The sequence below is a fragment of the Anneissia japonica genome, unplaced genomic scaffold (genome assembly GCF_011630105.1).
Source record: "Anneissia japonica isolate Jap-2015-1 unplaced genomic scaffold, ASM1163010v1 scaffold1208_len1460985_cov181, whole genome shotgun sequence".
NCBI lineage: Eukaryota > Metazoa > Echinodermata > Crinoidea > Comatulida > Comatulidae > Anneissia > Anneissia japonica.
Window position 1 is genome coordinate 153,230 of NW_022688484.1, and position 23,957 is coordinate 177,186.

General features: G+C 33.4%; 1 protein-coding gene across 1 annotated transcript; it reads right to left on the reverse strand.

Moving 5' to 3' along the window:
- LOC117121843 (nuclear RNA export factor 1-like) lies at positions 1-23,246 on the reverse strand. Its single transcript, XM_033267228.1, has 19 exons — positions 23,061-23,246; positions 22,140-22,512; positions 19,973-20,066; positions 18,725-18,808; positions 18,336-18,440; positions 13,410-13,554; positions 13,055-13,143; positions 12,073-12,180; positions 11,311-11,420; positions 8,905-8,941; positions 8,245-8,369; positions 7,489-7,549; positions 6,356-6,461; positions 5,793-5,908; positions 4,362-4,474; positions 3,974-4,031; positions 3,285-3,424; positions 2,598-2,658; positions 1-2,476 (listed from the first exon to the last, which is right to left on the reverse strand). The coding sequence occupies exons 1-19, from the start codon at positions 23,131-23,133 to the stop codon at positions 2,438-2,440; spliced, it is 2,037 nt and encodes a 678-aa protein (XP_033123119.1). The 5' UTR covers positions 23,134-23,246; the 3' UTR covers positions 1-2,437.
- Positions 23,247-23,957: the final 711 nt, after the last annotated feature.

Consider the following 23,957-nt stretch of genomic DNA (forward strand, 5'->3'; position numbering starts at 1 on the left):
TCATTCTGGACAAGGTCATTAACAAGCAAGTTAATTTACGATTCCGAAAAATATATGGAAATCTAATTAAATTTGGTAAAGCGCACACTTTGCAATGAACAGCTTATTTTTCACAGTTCATGGTACCATTTAAACATTTAAGGCAGGACTTTTTTTATACCTTGTTTGTTTTGTTTTTTTAAAGATCGTCAAAGGAAGGTTTTTCATTTTTATATGGTGGCCGGGGCGCTAATTGACCAAAAATAAAATTGTATTTTTATTCGGAATCATCATTATTGGCAGGCGGTGTTCGCTAAACGAGGTATAAAAAATAGTCTAGCCTAAGCATTCATGCCAGGGGAGGATACTTGTTGAATGTGTTATATAAACAAGTTTAAAGGGTTTGCATTTTACCAATTTTCAATAACTGTGTTCCGAATAAGTGCCAAGTTGAAACTGTTAGTTTGTGAAAACAAAGAAAGCGTGTTAAAATACAGTACACCCTGTTGTCATTACAGATTTTTTGTGTAGTAAGGAATACAAAATTGTTTGACAACCAATACACGCTTATTTTGACAAGCTTTTTTGTTTTGTGAGCGACGATTTCATAAAAGATGCTGTACTTGTTTAATCCTTTACTTGGAAGTTTTTATTGTTGTGTTATCAAAAATAAAAATTTAAAAAACACTGAAAAATTCAATTGAAATATTAAATAACTCATTTCATTTTTAAAAATCCAGAAATTGATTACCAGCCAATTTAAGGAAAGCTTGTTACGAGGAATGTCCATAGAATTTCTGTATAAGTTCATATTTTTTGTCAGGCAAGACTTTTTTAAACCTTGTTTAGCAAACACACCACATGCCAAAAATGATTTAAAATAAAAAGAAAATTTTAATTTTGGCCAATTAGCGCACCCGCACTACGAAACAAGGTATAAAAAGTGTCTTCCCTAAGAGAGAATTATCAACAACTTGTTTGCATTGTAATTAAAACAAAACTGAATCTTAATAGTTTCCTGAGAAACTAAATTTCTTACTCACAAACATCAAGTTTGAACTAGTATAACACTTCCTTATTACATAACTATAAAAATAAGTGGTAATCCAATAAAATAATGCCCAGCATTTACACCTGTCTACGATTTCTATTGAAAATGTCAACATCCTAAATTCTTTTTACTCTGACTGGATATGATTGACTTTTTTTCATTGTAAAACATCAGTGTTTGAACAAATATTATGGAGCCATAGAGATAAAATAAAGGAGGAACCAATAACAACAAAATAAAAAAATAATGATAAAACAAATTGGATTTTAAACTGCATGGTAATCACAGAATAGACACCCCCCACCCCAAAAAAAACCCCCAAAAAAACCCCACAGTGATGACACTGGCAGAAAAGGGATGCTCAAGCCTCCCAAACCCCCACCCACCTATCCAAAATTGGACATGACAATCCCCCCACCCACGAAAATATTTTTTATCATGAAAATAACAATTCTTTAAAAATCAGGGAAAACATTGATTCTTAGTAGTGTATGGATATATTAAATTCAATTGACTGAATACCAAAAATCTATGTTTTCTCTGATTTTTCAAGAATTAACATGATTTTCATTGATTTTATTTCAAAATGACTGACACACCCTTTTCTTCATGAAAATACTGTGTAAATTGTATTTAAAACCCTGTTTCTGAAAGCGTTTCACACACTTCCTAATATATGTCCTTGAACAAGCACTGCGTCGCTTAAGAAAAAAATCATATTTGGTGCGGCACTTATTCGAGAGTGGCGCTTATTCAGTTTACAGTACTGTTTATATAACCAAACATTTCTAACAATGCCATTTTCAAACCCAAGCATGGGCTCATAAAAAATTAATGTTTTTTTACAATGACAAAAATAGAAGGAATTTACACTAAACTTAAAAGAAAAAGAATGTCATTTTGTCCCATAAAAGTTTGGACAAGACCTTTGACTAAATCATGCACAGCTGTACTAAAAGGCTATACACATCCTATTTCCACAGGCAAACTTGAAATACTTCACTGAGCTTGCAACATATTCCTTGCAACTCAAGCTAAAATAAGCAACGACAGCATATATAGATCTAATACAGAGCATACGCAGTTTGACTTAATGTTGAATTAGACTTGAATATGTAAGCAATATACTGCATCACTCTATTCAAAGTCTAATTAATATAACCTTGAAAACTCTATCATCCTGGATGAGGGCATTCTTAAACAATTCAGTTAAAATTTCTTCCAGGATCATCTCAGATAATTTACATGAACATATTTTACAGTAAAATTTATGGTTAGAGGGCATGATAAAAAAAAAAACCAAAATCTATTCTGTATATGGCTATTCATATACTTGAGATATACATATAAAATATTTAGACAGTGTGGTTGTCTAATTTTTTTTTTTTATAAATATCTCATTAGTCTTCACATCATCATCATTTCTTTAGTTATACTGCCTTGAGCCTGCAAAAAAAAAAAAACACAAACCAATTTCAATTATTATGCAGTAGTGGGAAATATTAGTATTATTAGTATTATAGTACTACCAATATCATCATAATTCATGATTTATTAACATTATTACCTTCATCTCTGAAAACATTTTTGCGGCTTTCTGGTAATCCCACTCATTTTGCTCAAGACACCTGATTGAAAAAAAACCAAAAAAAACAAACACATTAAAAAGATGAAATATTACACTGACTGAAGTCATAAAAAATGTATGAGACAGGAAAAGCCAGAACTTCCTTGTACCTTGTTTAGCTAACCTACCAACTGCCGCTAATGGTGAATATAAATAAAAATAAATTTTTATTTTTTTTGCCAGTTAGCACACTTGCAGCCACAACAAAATAATTTATATTTGATTACATCCTTCACCACCACCATCTTTTTTTAATTATATAAATTTAAAACATTTACCAATCCCATTACTGTACTCTGTTCACATCATATTCTTTACGATCATGTAATAGGATCTCCAGTGAAAGCAAAAAAGAACATCCCTTAGTTTTTTACCTTGCACACTTGCAATTTTTTTATTCATTAATAAAACTTTATTTTTATTTTCTCCTCAGTCTAGATGCTTTTGGCAAGATTATTTTGCTAAATAAGAAAGGAAAATTGTTGCGTTTATTTTTTTTCTGCTCTCTTCTGAAATCTATATAAAAATAAGTTCTCAAAGCAAGGTATAAAAAAAGTTTAGCCTAATCAATAAAATGAAATCAATAATCTAACTTTGTTTTTATATTCTTTGTATTCGTTGACCTACATTTTGGAATACTTTAGATTCATTCCAGAGTCCTTTGAGAATTGTGAAACTATTGACATCTTTTCATGGTCTGATGGGCCTGATGAACTTTCAAGTACTGGACTATGAGAAGGGGTAGGTGCAGCTGAAGGAAAAGCAGCCTGAAAAAAAAGTAACAGTGAACATAATCTTTAAAGACCATGAAAAGGTGCAGGTATATAGTGTATATTTTCAAAATATGCAGGGGGGTTGGTATAGATGATGAGAAAGCAACCTGAACAAAACGGCCGGTAAAGATTTAAAAAAAATTTTCAGACTTTGATTGGGAGTTAGTTACATGTGTGGGTATTTATTACAGGCTATGAGCAGCGGTAGGTGCAGATGATGGGAAAGCACCTTAAAAAAATATAGATAAATATATTATCTTCAAAAATTTGACTATGAGACTGTAAGTATACAGCTGATGTGTTTGGCATGCCTGGTTAGTCTCTTTCCCTGCACCACGGCACACCTGGAAATGTTCAAACCAAAAATTTAGCTTTTGTAGTTAGAAATCACTTCATATCACATTATTTTTGAGATAGTATCCACATACTTAATCATCGAGTTCCCCATCATCAGCCCCCTTCTCATTTCAAGACTCCTAAGTAGTGGGTGGTGATGCTGAAGGTGGGAATATTCCTGTACATGTATGTAAGAGTTATCTTTACCTTTATCTGTTTTTCTGTTGGGTATTTCAAACACAGTTCATCATTTAGAATCAACAACCTAAACAACGATCACAAAAAAAGGAAAAAATGGTTTTCAAATCATTAGAATTATTATTTGTATAAATAGAGTGTTATGGTATTTCATTACTAATAGGTAAATGATGTGCTCAAATATATAAGATGTTATGATCATATGTAGCATATAGCCCTTTTCCATGCTACTTGAAAAACCCAAACCTCCAACCTCTCCTTGTCAAGGCTGGTGTCATATTGCTAGAACATGAATGCCTGTGGCAAATTCAATCTTGAAAAATACATCATAATGAATATAATTACCAAGTGGCTATTGGTCATATAAAACAAAGAGTTTTAAACAGTAACTGCCTACCTGTTGTCGAAATGCGTAAAGAAACTCCGACTAAAGGCTATGATTTGTGGGTTGTTGTTGCGGCTATCAATCTCTTTGAATACGCCATCAACGGTGAACAGAAGCAAAGTTCCCTGTGTAAATTAAACAAGGTAAATATGACAGACTTAAAAAAAAATCATTCTTTTAAGATAGAAATGTAGCAATATTCAATGTGTAAAAGGTCTATGCTGTGCTGTATTGAGTTCACTAGACAGTAGGCTTAACTTACGAAAATATGCCACTTTATGCAACACCTATACATATATTCTAATACTTTGATTCTTGAATAGATGTCATGTCATTTAATTAAAGTGATTATACCACAGTTATTTAATAGTACTTAGTCCTATGAAAATATTATGAGTTTATCACTCTATCTAGGCTGGAAAAGTGATGAGGGAGGGAGGCTTTTCTTTAATTTGTTTTATTTTGCTAAATCCAAATATAACCATTGGGTTGTCTGCTGGTGCACTGATATTCAATGTAAAACATGACTGAGATAATACAAACAATATAATATACTAACTATTTAATAAAAAAAAAAAAGAATAATTTTTTTTTAAAATTTTTTATTTATTTAAAATATATTTTTTTAAATACCATAGAAGCCATTCGTGCGAGGGTGATAAACTAATAATTGTTTTTTAATGGACCTTATCAGCTTTCAAAACGAAAACATTCTTAAATGAACACAAGAGAACTAGGATAGGCCCTGCGACTGGTATACCCGGGTCATTAACAACACGCTGTCGCAGACGTGTTCCAGTAGACATCGCTTCTAGCAAAGTGGCTGATGCAGGTACAATTATCCATTTTTGTTGTGGCTAAATTTCTACGTTGTTGCACAGCCCAGTATTGAGTAGATGAGCAATATACAATATGCGAGCTAAAAAAAATGGCCTAGAAATCTAAATTTGTTTTTCATTATATACATAAAACAGTTTAATATCTTATTAATCATGTCCAAAAGTCTTTTGAAATAACGCAACAGTAGCCTAAATAGTAGGTTTGTATAAAACAAATAATGAATGTTTCTTCTCATACATATTCATGAGTTGAAAGACTGGATGTTCTATTCAACTTGAGTATACCTTGATGAATAGAACATCTAATTTTTACCTCATGAAATATTCCATCCCAATGCATAAACAAACACTCATTTTTTAGTATATTAATGTGTAGGCTCCACTGGAATGGTATCTCCTTGCTTGTGCAATAATATATTTAAGCTTTATTTGAGATGGCACCACATGCTAGCTCAGAATAATGTGAGGTGGTAGACATAAGCCCTACTGTAAACCCCCATAAATTATGGGCCTAGGCTAAAGATGATGTACTCTAGCTAGGCCTACTATCTAGATTAGACAACATACACAAGGATGGTCTACATAAACAGTGTTAACTTCTTACCTGAGCTAGGGAAACATCAACAATGAATGACCTCATGTCATGCTGGGTTCCAGGTAGGTCTTTAAGGAATGCAGTCACTGTCACGTTGCCCTGCTTAAGTAGTTTAAAACGCTGACCTACACAAGAAAAAGCAAATACTTGATCAAATTTGATCAACTGCTTCAAAATTTCTTTATGCTTCAACAAAATGATGCCTCCTCAAAACAATAACAATAATTCTTTATTTATTTACTGGGCCCTGGGTAAATGTATTTACTTTACTTTATCTACCTCAAAGCCAAGGCAAATATGCTAAAAACTCATCTTACCTTCACACGATTTTTCTCATGTTCCTCAAATTAAGTAACATACACGCTTGAGTAATTTATTATAGGTAATTCAGATGCTTGTGGGTAGAGATACTGGTATCTTGCTGAAGGTTAAGACATACTCTGGCTGTATAGCACTCTTTCTTTAAAATATGTCACAAAAACAGTACGCGTTTGATCGCGAAACCTCCCTAATAACTGCTGCAGGGTGTTTACTGAATATGGTATTTTAAAAGAATATGGATTCACACCTACCTGAATCTTTGACTTTGAATAAATTTCGACTGTACTTGGCAAAGTTTCCTAAGTTGGTCTTATTACTTCTGGAACTATTATTAGGAACACTGAGTGAGAATGTTGCCTATAGAAAAACAAATTATATACACAAGTAAATAGAAATGAGAGTAAAACGACCACTAGACGCTTAATACTCAATATGACAAGTCATTTATATTGTCCGTATTATCAAGTTTTATTTGACGAATACCTGTGATTTGTCCATATATTTTTTTTACACGAATTCATTTATATATTTTTTATTTATTTTATTCACAAATGGGCCTAAATATAGGCATGATGATGATGTATGATTGCATCAAAGTGAATACGTTAAACTGTGACCAAACCAAAAGTTGAAACTGTTATATATTTTTTCTGTGTTTGACCATGGTGGTCTTATTTAGGAGACCATTTCGGCAGCAGATCCCTTTGACACGACAAACCAATGTGTTCCCTGCCTCTGGATCGCACGTGGGCATATTATCTTATTATTAACATTTTTTTTTTTGTTAGCAACATTTTTTTTTTGTTAGCAACAACTTGACAACTTTTATACGCTTCAACACAGCAGTTGTGCAATAAACCGTTTAATTAAATATCTTTAAAATTAACAATACATTAGCTTCAATGTGGAAACATTTGCGTAGCCATAGTGATTGACTGTAAGTAGTGCGCATTGAGAAAAAAAAAGGTGCTCTCCATTCTGCTAGATTACAACCGTTTTGTTTTTTGATATTAGTAAACTAACTACCAAGCAAGTAAAAAGGATTTCGCCTAAAGGAAAAGTCAAATAATATTATTAGTATTTTATTTTAAATTAAAATAATAACAAATTAGTATATAGGGGAAATTTTATACACAGATTCCTTGCATAAACATCTTAACACTTTGGCTGTCAGCGACGAATACACTCACCCACTCGAGTGGGGGTACCTTTGAACATATACCAACTCATGCAAAAAGCGGGCGAAATAACTTCCACTTTGCATAGTCAATAAAAAGTGCTATCACTGTGCTGTCGACGACATATTGTTGTATGGAAATCTTTTCCAAATTAAATATTTAATTGAAATTACAGTATCAACTAATTAATTGAAATGTTTAAATACCTGTTCATGATAGGCATCTACTAACACTTGTCGATTCCCTGAATCAAACACAGTGAAGAACCTGAAAACACAAAATATATACAACATGTACAACTCTCACCAGAAAAAGTAAAAAAAAATCTATCTGAGTGTAATTGAAATGAATGTAATTGTAATTGAGATTAAAATGTCTGAAACTTTGGAACTGCCAAGGGCATCACCCCTGGACCCCACAACAGGTAAAGAAACACTTCTAACCTTCACTCTCCAGTCACAGGGCATTGACTGGTACTTTCCCCCTCCCCCACCCCTTAAAATTCTGATCAGGTATGGTGAGTAGACAGTATTTATCATCCACAAAAGCACTACGTTAGTGTACAGTTTGAAACACTTTTTTAATGGAATTCACTAATAAAAGAGACACTGAAACAAAAGGGGGGTTCAATGGACCTTCCTGCTAAGCCTCACTCCTTGGATACCGTTGCTAAGGTCCCATAAAACGACAGTGTTATTTTTTTGCATACACAAAAATCTGCGTTTGTCGGAACAACACGTGTGCTTGTTAAATACACACACATTCCTTCACCAATCACTGGCCCCTGTTCTGATTAGTCGATTGTTAAATTTGGTTGACATTCCCGAAAGGTTACCTTGTATCACTTAAACAATTCTACCAAAATACATATTAAGATAAAAGTATTAGAAATCTACATATTAGGCAGTGATATATCTGTATTCAGTGTGAATATGAGTAAAAATTTTATTTGAAAAACTTACTTCTCTACGAAGGGGACAACAATTGCTTTAACTTCCTCGTTAACGAAAAAACTCCCTTTGACTGGCGGTAAGGCCGTTGACTCATCCAATTCAAAAGCAATAGGAGGTGGGAGTTCTACTCCATCCTATAATAGCAGAAAATAATTACAACGATTGTAAAATATTTCATTTACAAGTGAACATTACATCATAATTTCATAAGAAAAAAAAGAAGATATTACAATACCTCATAAATGTTAATTAGGTAATAATATTTAATTGTTCAATTACACCTGGTGAGGGGAACGGTAGATTTGACTACTTTCCTACACATGCCAAATTGAAAAGATGTACTACCCAAAATCTACTACCGCACCCCTGTATACATTTTATCTACTACCGCACACATCGATATGGCCAATGTAGATGGACAGTCTGCTGTTTAATATCTTTGGGGTACATATGGTTTGAGGTGAAGTAGTGAATTCTACTCCCCCCTCCATTGTTTGGTAACTACCTCCCTCTTCTTCACATCAGTCTATCAGTAGTAATTTTTTTACCAACACAATTTTTATTGGTCAGCTGATAATTCTTAATGATAACACTGATGGCTAAACCGATATTGGGAGAATGCTGGCTTAAAAGAAAAAATAGGTCATAACATTTTTTTGGCAGACTTACCAGTCTCAAAACTGTAGGGAACATCTGTCGAATGTCACTGGAAGGAAATGAAAGGTTTGCATAGAAAACAAAGACATGCATTAAGTACAAGTGAACAGCATAAAAAAGAGAATAAGATTTGACGAAAGGTTATTATTCTCTACTCCTTTAACATTAATAGAGATTAACCAAAGCACATCTCATTTAAAGGGTGAGACAACAACAGTTAACGCTATGCTGAGAATCAGTTTAACATTAGAAATTAAAATGATTCAATATAACTTATTAATAGTTGCTGAAAAGATACAACAGATTAGATTTTAAAGCATTCTTTATTGTTATCTTAAAGGTGGTAATACTCTTTAACAACTACTTACCAATAACATACTTACATCAAGAGATGCGGTGTTAACAAATTTCGCTGACGGTATACAATGAAAAAGTGTAAGCTAGGATTTATAGTGAGTTTGGCGAACATATCATTTCCCTTGAAAATCTATAGTGGCAGATGCCTCTAAAAATTGACTGACCAGGGTATGGCTGTGCACGGAGGTTACAAAATAGGCTCGCACCGAGGCTAAGCACTGAAGTGACATACTCAGGCCATGCACTGAGGTTCCTCACTGACACTATGCATTGATTTAGGCTATGAAGTACCAACTCCCATTATCTCATCAATTTTTAATGGGATGTTGGTAGTCATGAGTCAGAATTAAAAAGAAAGTTGTGTTTGTAGTGGCTTCTTTTGAACACCCAGCACAGAATCTCAGTACTAGAGGTTTTGGTATTCAAAAAAACTGAAACTCCACTGTTGCTGAAAATAGCATTCATGAACAATATGCATTTTAATGAAACCAACGGTTTGCCAATATACTTTAAATTTGTTTGTTTCTACTCAAAAACTTTGTTGATGTAACTAATGTATTTATATATGCCGAGTTACAAAAAATATGCTTTTCGTATTAATTTTGAGAAAATTTTGAGATTAAAAGAATATCTTGTCGTTTGCCATTCTCTTGTTTACTATGTTTGTGTCTTTAAGTACTGGTTCCAGGAAATTGTTGTCAAAATTCCATTCTCTTTAATATGGAAATTACTTTTCTATACTAAAATTGACATTTGGTGTATTAGATAATTCTTTGTAAACTAGATTGTTTATATTGGTAGTTAACAGAGTACTGTTCTGCTGATACATTCAGTAAAATCTGAATAGTGCTAAAAATTCACCAGATGGTGAATCTTATGTTTTTTCATCTGCTTGAATAGATTAGGTTAGTCACATACCAGCATAATTTTAACTTTAGGGAGGATTGAAGCTTGAGACCTCCCACTTACAGGGAATCAGAGGACTGGTAAACCAAGAGGATATGCTGGTTTTCTCTGATTTTTTAGCCATTTTTTTCCCATATATTTCAGGATATTTCATAAGTTTATTTATATTTTCTTCTCGTACTGGTATCTTCCTTCATTTTAAGTGCTGTTAGCATTTCCTTAAGTTGATATGTATGTGTGCTATATAAATCATATATATATAAATATATATATATATATATATATCATATTATATATTACTGACCAGCATTGTAAGTTGTTATCATTGCCATGGCCTGAGCCTGCCTTAGGTTACCTTCCACAGTTGGAGGTCATACCCGTCATTGGCTTCGAAGGCACACGGTCAAGACTGCACACGCCGTGTCATGGTGCACGGTCAAAGTGTGCCATGTTCATGGTCAGAGTCATGTGCTCATTCTCAGTCAAACATCAAGTTGTTTTACGGCCAAAGCTGTATTTTAACAGCAGACCGACCATCACTGAGATGTAATGTAGATTACAATTACAGCCATTTCTCGTCCTCTGGTTTGGATATGACGCTTTCTCATCCTTAACTTTATTAGGAAATTATACTTCAAGGCCTCGAACATCAACTTGGAGTAGGTATCAGAAATTTCCTCATTTTTTTTCCTTAAAATATACCAAGCAAATATTCTTCTTTTTGGCAAGAATTTAAGTAAGTCCTGCACATTAATTATCACATTGTGCAAATAAATGCAGAAACTTGTGACAACTTGAAAAGACAACAAAACAAAGCAAATGTAAAAGTATGACAAGAGAAAATGCTTTTAATAAATTAAATAAATGTTAAATTGTAGTAAATTAAATGTGACTTTGGAAGCCTTTAAGTATATTGGCAGAATGTTGGTATCTTTTAATTTACGTCTGAGAAAAAAGATCAGGGAAAAAGCTAATAAAACCATCAACATTACTTTTACATTCGAATGAAACTAATCAAATTGCCCTTCAATTTAAACCTAAATGTGAGTCCATCCCTTTGGAGCAAATGGAATAATCCACAGGAATCAAAATACCACCAGATTACATCAGCTTAGGAATAAACCATTTTAGAGAAAGGGTGATACATTGGATTACCTGACATAGTCTGTCTTGTCTTTGTAATAGTTACAAAGTGAATTTCCATCCAACTTCAGCTCCTCCAACTTCAGTCCCTTCAGGACTTGTAAATCCTTCATATGCTTAAGCTAAAGACAGAAAAATATATACATTTAAACAAACTATAAAAAAGCTAAAAAATTAAATCAGGCTGCGGAGGAAAAATGTTGTAAAACTAATTTTTTTAAGGCTCAAAAAGCATATTTAACGAAAAAATCTGGAACAGTTGAGATAGAGGTTTTAACATTTAAAAACTGGGGTTGAAAAAGGTTGATAAAGGGGTGGTTATGCTCCTTTTCCCCCAGTTCTAAAATATTCAAAAATTTGTATCTCATTAACCGTTCCCTACTTTTTTTTTGTCTAAATATGCTTTTTGTGTCTTAGAAAAATTAGTTGTACAACATATCAAAACAAATTTTCCCTCCGGAGCCTGACTTTAATTAAAAATTTATCAACCTTTAACAGTTTCAAAGCTGATTAATATGGGAAGCTGCACACTTTCACAATTAGGGCTTACCTCTTTGGTTTTATAGTACGCAATAAGTTTGTACATGTGTGTTTTACACGACAGACTCTCCAGGAATATGACTTCCACAACATGGGACTCCTGGATAGATACAATCCCCTGCACTTCCTTTAAATTTGAAACCTACGCATCTTTTGTATTGATGCAGGACCAACATTCTTAACGGAACAATGATTGGTATTTATTATTTTCATATAAATAAATTTCCTTTTTACCGTATTCTTTGTCAGATCAATCACTTTTAGATTTGGAATCTTCTCTGGCAAACTTTCAAAACTACTCAGGGTGTACAAGAAACATTTGCTGACAATCAATGACTGGATCTGTAACAGCAAATTTCAAAAGCTTATCATTTATTGCTGATTGGTTGAGTTACAACTGCACAGCCTCCTGATTGGTCAAGTACAACGATGAAGCTCTCTGTTTGGTCAATTCAGTTCTTGATGTAAAATGTTTCTCTTGTAGTAGATATAATCATATTGTGTAATACAAACATTTTTAGCAATTGGCTACCATGTGGGCGGATGAGGCGCAGTGTGTAAGGTGTTGGACTTCAGATCATGAGATCGGGAGTTCAAGAGCGATGCTCGCGTCGCAGCGCTTGTGTCTTTGGGCAGGACACTTTACTTATATTTGCCTCCCTTCACCCAGGAGCACAAATGGGGGGGGGGGGAGATCATGCTTTTAACCTCCTCATCGGTGATCCTGCTACAATTGTTCCAGTCAATTAATAACAGCAACTAGAATTCATTATACGCGATTATTTGCTAAAGGAAGCTACAATTAAACCAACTGTGTAGCTCCTGTGATTCATACGAATGAACCATGTTGCAAAGTTATAATGGAATTAATACATAAAAAAAAGACTTCTTGTTATAATTGACTCACATCTGGTGGTTTTGTCTCCAACAAATCAAGAACATGTTGTTAAGCTGTAGACTGATGGGGTCAAGGGAAAAAGCCGGTTTGATTGCAGCTTTGTTTATTGTAAGGCGTTGAAGGGGTTCCAAAAGCTTACTGATTAAAACGTAAAGTTTAAAAATTCCCTTGTAAGTTTTATTACAGACAATAACAAATTATATATTTAGTACACTTTTTACTATATGTGGACATTGTCAATTTGGGGGATATGGGCCTTGTGCGGACTGAATTAATAAAGAACCTTCGCAACATTATTAAAATGTCAACTTTGCTTACCTCAGGTATGTTCTCACTGATAATCTTAATCACAGCCTGCATGTAATAGTTTTTGTGGAGCTCAACATACATATTCTTCCCCTGTAAATCTATTCAAACAAAAATCAAGATTTTACAGTCTGCTGGGATATATTTTTTAAATATATGACATAAATCTTCAGTAATGGATGGCCCCTTAGAGCCAGCTTCTTAGCTGCAAGGGCCACCCTTTTTAAATAATAAAACATAATATAAGATGAAATGAAAAATAAATTAGAGGTAATAATGAAATTTTGCAGCAGTTCTGAAATGGATATATGCACTCTGTAAATCTCATGAAATAATACATTTTAAAAACATGTTATAATTATTGTACCTTTGTCATTGTAAATGTCACTTAAATTCAGTGACTTTGTCACTGGATCGTATCGGTTACTCATAGCAGTCTTTAGAATCTCTAGCCTCTCTGCATTCAGTGTAGCCCCCGCTGGTGGATCGCAGTTTCGTGTTAGGATTAACACCTAAAATGACAAGACATAAAATTAATAAAATATAAGTTGATAAATGTAATTTTTCGTTTTGTACAACATTAATTAGTTATTAAAACATATGTAATAAGAGCAGTGGTGGCTTCAAATATTTGCTGATGGGGTCTGACAAGGGGGTCAGAACCAAAGGGCCAACTAGAGCTTTGTTCAATGTCCAGGAAGAAAAGTCCATGGTAGGGTTCATGGGGAGAGATTTTATGGTGTAGTATGGCCCAAAATTGTGCTTTTAGACCACAATATTAGAGAGTAGAATATAAATGCCGTTTTTTGGATAGGGGTCCATGCCTATCCAAAAGGGGGAAATTTTTCCCCTCAGAGTCCTGGTGCTAAGTAATTAAGACCATTTTGTATAACATTTTCACTAAGTAATTAAGACCATTTTGTATAACATTTTCACTAAGTAATTAAGACCATTTTGTATAACATTTTCACTAAGTATTTAAGACCATTTTGTATAACATTTTCACTAAGTAATTAAGACCATTTTGTATAACATTTTCACTAAGTAATTAAGACCATTTTGTATAACATTTTCACTAAGTAATTAAGAACATTTTGTATAACATTTTCACTAAGTAATTAAGACCATTTTGTATAACATTTTCACTAAGTATATTAAGACCATTTTGTATAACATTTTCACTAAGTATATTAAGACCATTTTGTATAACATTTTCACTAAGTAATTAAGAACATTTTGTATAACATTTTCACTAAGTAATTAAGACCATTTTGTATAACATTTTCATTAAGTAATTAAGACCATTTTGTATAACATTTTCAAAGCTTTCCCTAGCTCCAATGTTGGAAAGCTTACCTTGTATCCACTGGGTGCTATTATTTTGCGAGATGCTTCACTGAGTGGAGCTCCTAGAGTGAGGTCATCAACGTAGAAAATTGCAGATTCACCACTGTAATGAAACTGAAGAAAACAACACAAACAAATTTAACACAAAAAAAGACATAACTAGACTTACTATATCCCTGGTACTGGTAGGGTTCATGGTTCATGTCTGTTTCTAAAATAGAAACTAGAATCACTCCTTTTACGCTACGCAGTAAAAGCACAGCCTCCCCGCTGTACAAATTTGTCCAGTAAAAAATGTTTAAATATTTTGAATTCTGAAAATGTATAAGCATTTTGAATTTGTTTCGGGTGAGTATTATGATGGTATTATGGCCATGGTGAAGACTGTTTTAACTTACATCCACAGGAACAAATGGTATTGAACATTCTTCTTGAATGGCCTTTATCAGCCACTCTTTCTCAACCTTCTTTCCATGAGGAATCTAAATAAAAAATGATTATATAAATTAACAATAAAACAACAAGTATCTTTGGTTGTGAAATTTAAGAAAACACAACACGGCAGCCAGCTTTTGGCATGCAATACTAATAATTAAATCGTCAACAATTTGTAATTTCAAAAAACCAGAGTTACTGTGGCCGCCACGCAACAGACTTTTTTAATACCTTGTTTAGCAAACTCATTTATTTAAGATAGTCAGTGGAGAGCAAAAAACAGAGCAAGAATTATTTTGCCAAAGGCATCTAGACAGAGTAGAAAATAAAAATAAAATGTTATTGATGAATGTAAACAGCTTTAGTACTGAGATTGATAAATGCTTTAAATTTATATATTATAATTGAAAAAAATATATCTGATTTTTGGAGATTTCAGGGGAGCTGAGAGTGTACCTGAAATTTCCCAACATTATAGGTGGTCGGAGGGTTCACTAAACAAGGTATAAAAAGAGTCTCACGAAATGAACGCCTTCTTTTAGTAGATAATGTGTCATTATTATGATCTAAAATATTGTTTGAAGGCTTGCATGGTGACGTAATAATATATATTAATGCTTGCAGAACAATGCCACAGTATTGGCTTTCTAGCCATGCCCTACTCATTTTGCACAGACTGTGGATTTTGGCTTTTGTATTAGCCTTTTCACACAGTCTTAGCTTTTGTTTAGTTTTCAACCAATCACAAGCATGTCTCACCAACCAAAACATAAATATTTCACTGTTTCGGGATTTCCGCAGTTATCATTCTCCTTTGCAGAGATATTCTCAACCAACAACAACAGTTCTTTTCAGAACTATCTACATTGTGTACCACAAGCATTAATACATATTATGATCTAATTCCAAGCAATTTTATACTTTAAATGTGTAAAGTACTGTACCTTAACTTCAACCCACGAATAATGGGCATTTCTTTTCTGATTCTTTGATGAAGCTCTGCCATGTCTCTGCCTTTTACTGCTGCCGTAAGGGTTGCTGATGAAAGAGAGGAGGAACATTTATTTTTCAAGTACCATAATTATTTGAAAAAACGCTCTGGGGCGTTTATTGTTAAGAGGGTTTTTGAGGGAGGAGTTTATTCAAGGGAGTGTTCATTTATTTTGGTGCATTAATTGGATACATATATACTCCAATAAACGCCCCTTAATTTCCCTGTAAATGTGGAACCTATACAGGTAATTAGGAATACCGCCAAAATGTGTTATTATGTGATAATAGAGACTTCCTAGTAGCTTAGAAAAATGCATGTGGGCAATTTCATAATGCAGAGTGAAGATGTGTATAAGAGACAGTGTGCGGACTGAATTAATAAACTCTCATTTAAAAACAATATTATAAACGTTAGAAAAACCAACTCATTTATCATTGTTTAGTTTTTTTTTTCTTTATTTTCTTTTTTATGTTTAGTTTAGCTTTTAAGGATCACACATGTAAAACAATGCTTGTGGTGGGATACCCTTTTCAACATATCATAAAATAAGTGATATGTAAAATATTTATTTAATTTTGACATTTGTGGAATAAAGAATTGAATTGAATTGAAAAAAAACCCTTATTTTCTGTCGTATAGAGTTGTCAAGAGGGCGACACGGACTCGTTCAACCTCGGTACCCAAGCATCAGCTAAGTGGTCGATGTGTAATGAAGATCCTAACAAGAATTGCATTAGTTATACTGCAAATCAAGATAACGTAGATCGGTAAGTTCATGTTTTCCTACGCAATTTACTCAAATCAGTCAGTATTTCGCAAAAGAAATGTTTTGTTAGTGAAAATATTTGTTCAAATTTAAATATAAATGTCATATCCCAATATTCCTTGATGAATTTATTTGCTGACTTCAAAATGTCTAAGAAAGTATAATACATACTCCAAGTATTAAAATACACGCCATCGTGTTAGGATTCAATATTTCGACATTAATTATGTCATCATCAGGAATGAATCAAAATGTCTATAAATCCAATCATCGGCTAAGTGGTCGATGTGTAATGAAGATCCTTCAAAATGTCTATAAATCGAATAGTTTGGTGACAAAATTTTGTATGGAAATAGCCTATAATATATAATACAGGCATAGCTTAAAATAGCTAAAAGCATTTGCTGTAGGCCTATTTAAATATGTACAAGTATACTAAATTTAATAGGGTAATTCAAGTGTCAACTAATTTCGCTGCATTACCTAAATATTGATTCCTGATATGGGGGCTGTCTCTTATACACATCTAGATGTGTATAAGAGACAGAAGCGACCGTGTGCTTACCCGGAACTCATCTTAACAGGTATAGGTATTCATTTGTACCTGTCTCTTATACACATCTAGATGTGTATAAGAGACAGTAATACGTACTTTGGATGGTGTTCTGTTTTGTTCCGGTCATTTTACGTATATTTTCATGTTTCATGTTAAAGGTGATTTAAAGCAAGCCATAAAGCTAGCCCACTGAATATCAATGACGTATTGTCGAGCCGCAATATTGGACTTACTGTACAGAAGGTGAGAATGCTAATTGGGAAGCCCGTCGACTACGATCAATATCCGGATGACATAAAAAACCGAAAAAACGAAAAGGATGTAAGCTGTCTCTTATACACATCTAGATGTGTATAAGAGACAGGTTTTTGGGGATTGTGAGTGTAATTTACATGTAGACTGACATATGAATCTAATGACATACCAAATCCGAATTAAACGTCTACTGAAAAAGAGCCGTCATAGAAACAATTGCTTTGAGTTCCTTTTTCATCAGGTTGATTACAATCGATTTTTAAGTATTCATAAGGTGATAATGCACTTTATTAAAACAACGGAAGGCGTAACTATCACTTTATCTAACGTTTTACTGAGTGTGTCATTTTAATTAATAGATAATCTCCATGACAACGCTATTGGGACTATGCTCTGCACGAATGGTTCATTCACAGTATTTCGTCCGGAAATCGTTGCATTGTTTATTAACTTGTTGTCCCACGTGGTGCATGGTGGGATGGATATATGACATGGATGTTTTAACTTCACGGTGCTCACACAGACGGAAATCAACTTCTCCTTGTTGCTGTAACATGCGGAGAAGGTGATTTCCCTCTGTACGTCTAGCCATCTAGCCATGGATTCCTCCATGGCCTAGCTCGCTGTTCGCCTTAGAATGACTGAGCCCAAAGGCTGTTCGTATAGTAGCTGACATTAACATGACAATAAACAGAAAATAGCGATCTTGTTGACATTATCTGTGTGAAATATTTTGTAAAGACATCGATAAGAGGTGAATTAGTAAAACTTTAGGTATTTCGTCAGACTTTCATTGAAATTTTAACTGGTCATGCGGACTTGTTATTGGGATAATTAGCAGGTCCGCCATGCATTTTACTAGCCATTGGCTGGCGGACCAGCGTTATTTCGAACCCTGCATTTTCAAATCTTTCCCAGGCTCCAATGTTAGAAAGCTTACCTTGTATCCACTGGGTGCTATTATTTTGCGAGATGCTTCACTGAGTGGAGCTCCTAGAGCGAGGTCATCAACGTAGAAAATTGCAGATTCACCACTGTAATGAAACTGAAGAAAACAACACAAACAAATTTAACACAAAAAAAGACATAACTTGACTTACTATATCCCTGGTACTGGTAGGGTTCATGGTTCATGTCTGTTTCTAAAATAGAAACTAGAATCACTCCTTTTACGCTACGCAGTAAAAGCACAGCCTCCCCGCTGTACAATTTTGTCCAGTACAAAATCTTTAAATATTTTGAATTCTGAAAATGTATAAGCATTTTGAATTTGTTTAGGGTGAGTATTATGATGGTATTATGGCCATGGTCAAGACTGTTTTAACTTACATCCACAGGAACAAATGGTATTGAACATTCTTCTTGAATGGCCTTTATCAGCCACTCTTTCTCAACCTTCTTTCCATGAGGAATCTAAATAAAAAATGATTATATAAATTAACAATAAAACAACAAATATCTTTGGTTGTGAAAACACAACACGGCAGCCAGCTTTTGGCATACAATAATAATAATTAAATAATAATAAAATAATAAAAATAATAAAAATAATAAAAATAATTATAATAATAAAATAATAATAATAATAATAATAATAATAATAAAATAATAATAATAATAATAATAATTAAATAATAATAAAATAATTAAAATAATAAAAATAATTAAAATAATTATAATAATAAAATAATAATAATAATAATAAAATAATAATAATAATTAAAATAATAATAATTAAAATAATAAAAATAATAAAAATAATAAAAATAATATAATTAAATAATACAATACTAATAATTAAATCGTCAACAATTTGTAATTTCAAGAAACCAGAGCTACTGTAGCTGCCACGTAACAGACTTTTTTAATACCTTGTTTAGCAAACTCATTTATTTAAGATCGCCAGTGGAGAGCAAAAAACAGAGCAAGAATGATTTTGCCAAAAGCATCTAGACAGAGTAGAAAATAAAATGTTATTGATGAGTGTAAACAGCTTAGTATTGAGATTGATAAATGCTTTAAATTTATATATTATAATTGGAAAAAATATATCTGATTTTTGGAGATTTCAGGGGAGCTGAGTGTGTACATGAAATTTCCCAACATTATAGGCGGTCGGAGGGTTCACTAAACAAGGTATAAAAAGAGTCTCATGAAATGAACGCCTTCTTTTAGTAGATAATGTGTTCATTATTATGATCTAAAATATTGTTTGAAGGTTTGCATGGTGACGTAATAATATATATTAATGCTTGCAGAACAATGCCACAGTATAGGCTTTCTAGCCACGCCCCACTCATTTTGCACAGATTGTGGATTTTGGCTTTTGTAAAGCCTTTTTACACAGTCTTAGCTTTTGTTTAGTTTTCAACCAATCACCAGCATGTCTCACCAACCAAAACATAAATATTTCACTGTTTCGGGATTTCCGCAGTTATCATTCTCCTTTGCAGAGATATTCTCAACCAACAACAACAGTTCTTTTCAGAACTATCTACATGGTGTACCACAAGCATTAATACATATTGTGATCTAATTCCAAGCAATTTTATACTTTAAATGTGTAAAGTACTGTACCTTAACTTCAACCCACGAATAATGGGCATTTCTTTTCTGATTCTTTGATGAAGCTCTGCCATGTCTCTGCCTTTTACTGCTGCCGTAAGGGTTGCTGATGAAAGAGAGGAGGAACATTTATTTTTCAAGTACCATAATTATTTGAAAAAACGCTCTGGGGCGTTTATTGTTAAGAGGGTTTTTGAGGGAGGAGTTTATTCAAGGGAGTGTTCATTTATTTTGGTGCATTAATTGGATACATATATACTCCAATAAACGCCCCTTAATATCCCTGTAAATGTGGAACTATAACACATAATTAGGAATACCGTCAAAATGTGTTATTGTGTGATAATATAGACTTCCTAGTACTGTAGCTTAGAAAAATGCATTACTGGAGTACAACATTAATAGAATGTGTTGAAAATGATGTTGCTTTTCATTAGATTTGTTTCACAATCATTTAGGGGAGATGTTTATTCAAGAAAGAATAAATGCATCAGGGTGTTTATTCAAATGTGGTGTTTATTCCAAATGAGGCATTTATTCAAAGCGGGCCATTTATTCGGATAAATATGGTGATTTAAAAAGATTTAAAATATGTTATAGTCATCCAGCACATAAATATACAGTACAGAGCAAGTACAGTAGAACCCCTCCTTTGGGACAACAATATTAAGGGGACAACCCTGCTAAGGGGTCAACCCTATTAAGGAGACACCCCTATTAAAAGGACACATTTTGGCCATAAAATGAAGGAAACAAATTACAGAATGTATCTTTTAACAGTATGGGCAACCTTATCTTCGGGACATCCCTATTAAGACGACACTTTCTTGAGACTAAAAGACCAGTAATAGAGGTTTTGTTAATACTGTAGCATTTATTGATACTCTCAGTTTAATTTTTGGACTGCATCTAGGGGTTGAAGACAGGCTTAGCAAAACTGTTTCAACAGTTATTAAGTAGTAAACAAACAATAATAGTGGATTAAAGTCACTACTATGTCGTAAAAAAAGCAATGGAATGGAATGGATTTAAAGCAAAGAATGAAAAATAAAGCATCTGCATCTGTAGTATAGTTTGCCCTCTAATTTGAGACTTACTTTGGGACATGAAAAAGTAGGATGGCCTGGGATTAGAGGGTTACCATAGCTTTGTGTAAAAAATTGAAGATTCTTATTTAATTCTTTGAAAAAATGGTCTCAAATTAGAGGAGTCTTGAATTGAACGGTGAACTGTACAGTAGCATACACCTTGATTTAACTAATCAAAGTAACATGCAGCACTACCAAACTACATGTAGCACTACCAAACTACATGTAGCACCTCTGTTGAGGCCTCTTTGAATACATCTAATGTTATTTTGTGGTTTATAATTATCCTGTTTAGTTTCTTTTAATTAACTAAATAATTTGCATAAATACCAGTGAATACCATAAAATCCATAATAAAACCTGTTCGTACCAAATACTCAGTACGCCCCCAAATACTTGCAAAAAAAAAATTCACACAGTTTTTCGCACAATAATAAGCCTCCGCTTGAATAAATGTCGACAGTTTTAAACTCCCCAAACTTGCTTATTTGTACATTTTTTATCGTAGGTTAACTTACCGAAAAGCATTGATGGATGTTCCTAAAATCCAGTAATTTTGACTCATTAGATTCAAAATGGAGTGAAAGAAACAGATGGAAAGCTTGAACATGTTTGCATAGCTTTGTTGTGTGAAGACGGATCTAGCCCTAGACTAGACGGAGTCACACAAACAACATTCTTCTGACTCAATGGTCATCGTAGCCAAAAGAAACATATCTTATTCTACTCTAAATCAATTAAAAGTTTGTCCAAATACTGTAAATATTTTATACAGAAATTGCAACAAATGACTTGTTGGCAATATTTTTATAACATTTTAGACGATACACCACTATAAATTCTGCTTACAGTAGAAGATACACAACTATCAATTCTGCCTAATGTACATATACATACACTGTTGGGAATGTTAAATGTTTTTGTACCCAATATATGAAATCGTCATGACATCATCTCTGGTGACTAAGTTGGTCTATTAAAAGACCATTTCTGTGACCAAGTTTTTCATGGTATTTATCAATAATGGTCTCCAATTTATAAAAAAATATTACATTTACCATTAAAAGTAAATATCATCAGAAGCCACTTACTGTCTATGCCTCTCTGGCGGTGGGTTTCTGCCATCTTCTTTCATCACAACGTCCTCATCTTCTGACCTTGGATGGGGTGCTGCACCGCCACCTCCATAACCTCTGTCATGGCCACGAGGAGCACTGTTCCTTGGGCCATAGCTTCCTCGCGAGAATGAGCCTCTAGAGCCACGACGACGGGAGCTACGGAACTTTCCAGCACTCGATTGGCCTCTATAGTAATCGTTTCCTCCATGATAATTGTCATTGTAGAAGCCCCTTCCTCTTCCACCTCTGCTAGGTTCTCCTCTTGACCCTCCACCTCCTCTTGGGGGACCTCCTCCCCTCCAATGTCCTTCTGGCATTCGACCACCTCCCTGTCTGTCATCATGTTCTGTGAATTCAAGTACAACATTTATTTAAAAGAAATTTACATTTTTCTATTTAACTGGGTTTGAGATGTTATGAATTTTTTATATTTTGATTGGTAATTTATTGTAGTTTAAGGTTTTTATAACAATTTTATTTTATAATCTGCTAGTCTCTTTTAATTTATATCAATTTTGCAAACACTAATCTTAGTAAATATTCTAAATCAATAATTTAATCAATTTGTATATATTATTATACAAATAATAATAATTTTGAGTGCTGAAAGTTGAACTCACATTTAACTTTAACCAGAATCGATAAATTTACGACGTACATGATGACCGATAATGCAAGTCTATTTAAGTATGACTGCGCATACGTTATATATTTTTCGTAAGTGTATCGTTTACTGATCTATTTACGACAGTCACGTAAATATATCCACTTCCAGGTTAGTAGCCTGGCCCTAGGCTACGCCTCCTGGCCTTTGGCCCTAGCCTAGCTAGTCCTAGCCCTAGTTATATAGGATTTGTGGCCTAGCAAGCTAGGACGGCAAGACGACAAACTTACGATAAAAACTTCTGCCGCCATCTCGAGATGCAGTCACACTAAATGGCCGAGATTTATTGTATCCCCTAGACATATCACTGGCTTTCTAGCTGCAAATTTCAACCAATACAGCATTTAAAACCTTTATAAAGTAACAATCTATCCGATTTCGTCTCCTCGCCGTATTCGTGCATGCATTCAACGCACGCGCAGTAGTACACGCATTGAGGGCGTCGTGCAAATTCACTTTGGCAGTCATAATTTTACTTTAAAAGGCATCATTATTGTGACCATGACAAAACACCATAAAAAAAAACATAGGTATACATTCAATTTTTGAATTCAAGAACACTGTATTGTCCCAGATCTAAATAGGAGTTTTGTCTTTCCTTTGCAAAATAGATGGGTTTAAAAGAAAATTAAAACATTAATTTTCTCATAAAACGAATAAAAATCTGCTAACATGCATTATGATTATTATTCAGTCAATTATCAGTTAATATTTTTTTTTCATTTTTTATTACTATTTGTAATGTCATTATCATATCACTATCAATATCAGTATCAGCACCAATACTATTAACATAACCAACTTCAATACCAATATGCATCAATTATATCAATATTATGGCCTAATCAATATCAATTTCAATGCCAATGTCAATATCAATACCATATAGGCCTATCAATATCAGTATTAATATCAATATCAATATCAATATCATATTATTATTATCAATATCAATATCAATACCAATAAGCCTATCAACATCAATATCAATATCTTAATTCCTATATCAATAATAAAATTACTTGTGCAGATGGAGGTGATGAGTTATGATGCTTGATGCGTATGCCATACCGGTAAACTTACCTTCATATTAGACCGTCGTTTTCCACTTACACGATGCACTATGT